At 48.5% G+C, this 4,419-nt stretch overlaps 1 protein-coding gene across 1 annotated transcript in view; it reads right to left on the bottom strand.

Annotated features, from left to right (window-relative positions):
- LOC104121797 (sulfotransferase 2B1-like) overlaps positions 1–1,196 on the bottom strand; it is a 2,752-nt gene extending 1,556 nt beyond the window's left edge. Inside the window, exons 1-3 of the mRNA XM_009633843.2 lie at positions 1,028–1,196; positions 593–801; positions 43–169 (exon numbers count right to left, since the gene is read on the bottom strand). Coding sequence (XP_009632138.1) covers positions 43–169; positions 593–801; positions 1,028–1,163 — 472 coding nt within the window. The 5' untranslated portion in view covers positions 1,164–1,196. The remainder of the gene's footprint in view (positions 1–42; positions 170–592; positions 802–1,027) is intronic.
- Positions 1,197–4,419: the final 3,223 nt, after the last annotated feature.

Here is a 4,419-nt window from a genome sequence, read left to right as displayed (position 1 = left end):
CACCCACCCCTGTTCCCCGAGCAAGCCCCAAACCGCACTCACGCTCTCCATTCAGAAAGTCCCTCAGGAACTGCTCGAAGGATGTGGGATCCTCATAGCTGTTGCACATCTTGGAGAAGTAGTAGTAGGAGACAACAACATCCCGAGGATCCCGTAGGGTGTAAATAACCTGGGGTAGAGTGCGTACAGGAGTGATAGGCTCCCGGTAGGGGAAAGGGAGTTGCAGAGGCTCCCGGTAGGGGAAAGGGAGTTGCAGACCCTGGCACTGGGGTAGATCTGAAAACAGAGGAATCTGCCACCCAAGGACCAACTCCATGCTAGACTCTGTCATGCAGACCTTGGGCAGGGGTCTCCATCAAAACACAAGCCCCGTAGAGTTTTGGAGACTCTCCAAAATACCCAATAGGGGAACGACATGAGATGGGAATCTGCGTATTCCCATCTGGAGGGCATGGAGGACACTTGCTACTCTCCTAGGCCAACACCAACATCCTCACCCAACACCTCTCACTCCAAGGTTCCCCATATCCTGGGCAATGGTCTTCCCAGGTCCCCTTTCACCCTTGAAGCTCTGCATGGGTGCCTGTCCCACCTTGGCGCTGGAATGGGAGAAGGACTTGGGGAAGATGTGCCTGGGGAGGTGGCAGGTCAGCAGGCGAGGCGGGGGGTAGCTGAGGGCTGACTCTAGACCCAGGCGGGTTGAGAACCAGGGCATGCGGTCAGAATTGAGGACAGTTTGGCTCCAGCCAGGGCAACCGTGGCTGCGAATGAGGCTCAGGATCTCGGTCATCCACACAGTGCCTGTCAGGGAAAGCAGAGATGCAGGGCAGGGGACCTTGCCCGGGGGGTTGGGATGGGAGGACCTCCCTGTGCCACAGCTCTATGGTCAGAAGCACCCTCAGCACTGAGTCTGTGCCCCATAAGGGAAGATTCACCCTCTGAACAACATCTGGAGGTGTTTCCAAAGCCCTCAGCCCTCTCCTGCTCCTCTCCACCCTTAGCCAGCCCTGCTGTCCACCCCTCGTACCAGACTTGGGGTAGGTGACGTTGAAGATGTCATCGTCCCGCACCAGGAACTCATTGTGGGCGAAACTCAAGCTGTGCTCAGAGTTGTAGGCAGGGGGGAACTTAATGCCTTCGTACATCACATAGTGGACCGGCATGGTGACTGGGTGGGGATGGGGATGAGGTGCTGCAGCTCTGAGCCACTGTGATACAGAGGGAGACAGACAGGGTTAGGGTGCTGACTCCAAGCCAAGAAGCCTCTTCTCTACCATAGTGGGTCCTAAACAGGAGCCCATCGGGGGATGTTGGGGATATGGGATGTGCATCATGGGAAAACCCAGCTGGATGCTCTCCGGTCCTTCCTCATGGGGACCCTACCCCAACAGCAGGTTGTGTGGGTGGGGGTCTGCTGCCTTGTAGGGCATTTAAGGAGCTCTAGGGCTAAATTCCTGTTGAGGGACCAACCTCCCATCTCCGTCCCCTTGCTGCCCCACATGTTTACCTGCCCTCACAGCTTGGAGGGGTGTCGAGCAGCGCTGTTGCAGGATCTCTGGCCAGCCAGGGGGACAGGAACTAGAAATTCCCTGCCTGGTACCCAAAACCCAGCTTTGTTCTGCTCCAGGAGCGCCAGGTCCTCAGAAATTCCAGGAGCTGGAAGGAGACTAAAAAGGGAAGAGAAATTCTTTCTGCCCTTGTGCCACCATTCTGCAGCAATGATTAACAAGATCCAAAGTCCGGCAGGCATCCCTTTCCCGAGCACGGGGCGGGTGGGCTGGGATGCAGGGAGCACACCAGTGTAGGTCCTTTTGGGAGCACGGTGGGGTGGGAAACTGGTGTCATGTGTCCTCTGCCCTGAACTCCAACCCCGCTGCAAGAGCCCCGCTTCTCTCCCATGTCTCTTTGAATTCCCACCTAATCCTCTCCCTTTTCTGCCAAATAAACTGTTAAATGATTTCCCTGACCTGAAGATCCTTGCCCAGCGATTTTCCCAGTAAATTTAACAAATCCATGAAAATATGGATTACTAAAATGTCTCACTAAAAAAAAAAAAAAGTCCTTCCAGGAAAGGCAGCAATGCTGCTACAGCAATAAAAGATGGGCCAGATCCTCTTTTCCATGAAAAGCCTTCACGATTGCACTACAGGGGGAGGAAGAGGAGAAGTTCTTCCTCCGTTGAGGCACTGTATGGTCTGCTGTAGATCCAAGGACGGGGATGTTTAATGCCAGTAATGAGAAGCAACCAATGCTTCTAGTAAATAAGGCAGCCGTGCAGGCATCTGTAAAATTAAAAGTATTTTCTACACGGTCCCCTAGGAACGCAGCCAGGATCCCGCTTCCTCACAGAAGGATTGCTATTTTGAAAATGTTATGTAACGCGATATGCCCATAAAAGCAGACAGAAAAATAAATCCATGGGGTGCGTGCAGAGTGTTTGAGAAGTGGTAAATTTTGGCTTTGAGTGCATAGTGCATTGGTTTTTTCAGACAACCAATTAACCCAGCGATTCCCCTTTGGATCCTGCTTTGCTTTCTAAGCAAACAAGAGAGAAAATGGGATTAAGAAATGTTTAAACACTTCAAAGAAGAATGTTAACCCACCCCCGGGTTGGAGGTTAACAGTGGAAGTGCAAAATTAAATTAACCATTCACCTTCCTTGCTTCAAGCTAAGGAACAACTTAAGCAACACTAAAAATTACAGGGAAAACTTCAAAGTATTACCAAATTTTTTTTTTGTTTACAATCCAAGCAGATATTTTCAGAACCGAGCTAAAAGAAATCTATCTGGTGTTTTATAATCAACAGTTAATAACTAACGGTGGGCTTGCCCACCTCCAAAAAGTAAGTATAGCAGCCTAACAAAGTAGTAGGAATTAGAGAACCAATATGTGACAGGACAAGGGGTGATGGTTTTAACTGAAGCAGGGTAGGTTTAGACTGGATCTAAGGAAGTAATTCTTCCCAGTGAGGGTGGTGAAACCCTGGCAGGGGTTGCCCAGAGAGGTAGCGGAGGCCCCATCCCTGGGAACATTCAAGGTCAGGTTGGACGGGGCTGTGAGCAACCTGATCTGGTTCAAGGTGTCCCTGCTCCCTGCAGGGGGGTTGGGCTGGGTGACCTCTAGGGGTTCCTTCCAACCCAAAACATTCTCTGATTCTGTTTGTAAACCCCTTGGTGTGGATCAATTGTCAGTTAAAAAATGTCATAGCTTGTATCTTAGAAATAGATATTTCACCGTCCCTAAAAGACCTTCAAACATTGGAAGCAGAGTTTGGTTAGTTAAGTGATAGAGAAAACCCAAAGTGGAAATCAAGTTTGAGATAATTTTCAGTTTTCCTATTAATAAAAGAAAAAAAAACAAAACAAACCCCATCCATGCTACCGAGGGAAAAAGAAAAAAAAAAAAAAAAGCAAAGAAAGGATTTTAAACTGCAGCCAGGGAATTTCACAGAATCCAAGAATTCCAGCATGGCCGGGGTTGGAAGGGACCTCGGAGCTCACCCAGTCCCACCCCCTTGCTCAAGCAGGCTCACCCAGAGCAGGGGGCACAGGACAGCGTCCAGGTGGGGGTTGAATATCTCCAGAGAAGGAGACTCCACAGCCCCCCTGGGCAGCCTGGGCCAGGGCTCGGGCACCCTCAGAGTCAACAAGTTCTTCCTCATGTTCAAGTGGAACCTCTTCTGCTTCAGTTTGTGCCCATGGCCCCTTGTCCTAGCGCTGGCCACCACTGAGAAGAGTCTGGCTCTGTCCTGGTGACCCCCACCCTTGAGATATTTGTACGTGGTGATGAGATGTTGATTTAACTTAAACTTTAAGGAAAAGCCACTGATTATAAAGATCATCAAGTATTAAACATATTAAGATGCAACAATTCCAAGTCAAACTTAATTTCTCCAGCACTAAGGTTGTAGAAGGAAATCCCAAACCAGAATCCACAGCAATTTAGAATGAATTAAACTTAGTTAATTAATGAAAGTTACCACTTTAAAATTAATTAAAGTAGCAATAGAGGAGTGAAGTCTTATTAAAGAAAACCCATTTGTGCCCAAGTGGAACAGAAATCAAATACATCACCCATTCTGGGAGAAATTAATTTATCATATTCATGTCCCATCGCGATATTTTAAAAGCCTAGCATGCACCATTCATTCTTAGCTTTTAAATATTCTTTAACTGCTATTAATTCTGCCATGGCAGGTTCGATTTGGAATTGTTGCATCTTAATATTTTTAATACTTGATGATACTTAGAATCACTGGCTATTCCTTAAAGTTTAACTTAAATCAACATCTCATCAACATGTACAAATATCTCAAGGGTGGGGGTCACCAGGATGGAGCCAGACTCTTCTCAGTGGTGGCCAGTGCTAGGACAAGGGGCCATGGGCACAAACTGAAGCAGAAGAGGTCCACTTGAAC

This window comes from Egretta garzetta, unplaced genomic scaffold (assembly GCF_000687185.1).
Source record: "Egretta garzetta isolate BGI_Z169 unplaced genomic scaffold, ASM68718v1 scaffold192, whole genome shotgun sequence".
NCBI lineage: Eukaryota > Metazoa > Chordata > Aves > Pelecaniformes > Ardeidae > Egretta > Egretta garzetta.
The sequence above is the reverse complement of the archived record's forward strand: the minus strand, read 5'-3'. Positions and strand labels throughout refer to the sequence as shown.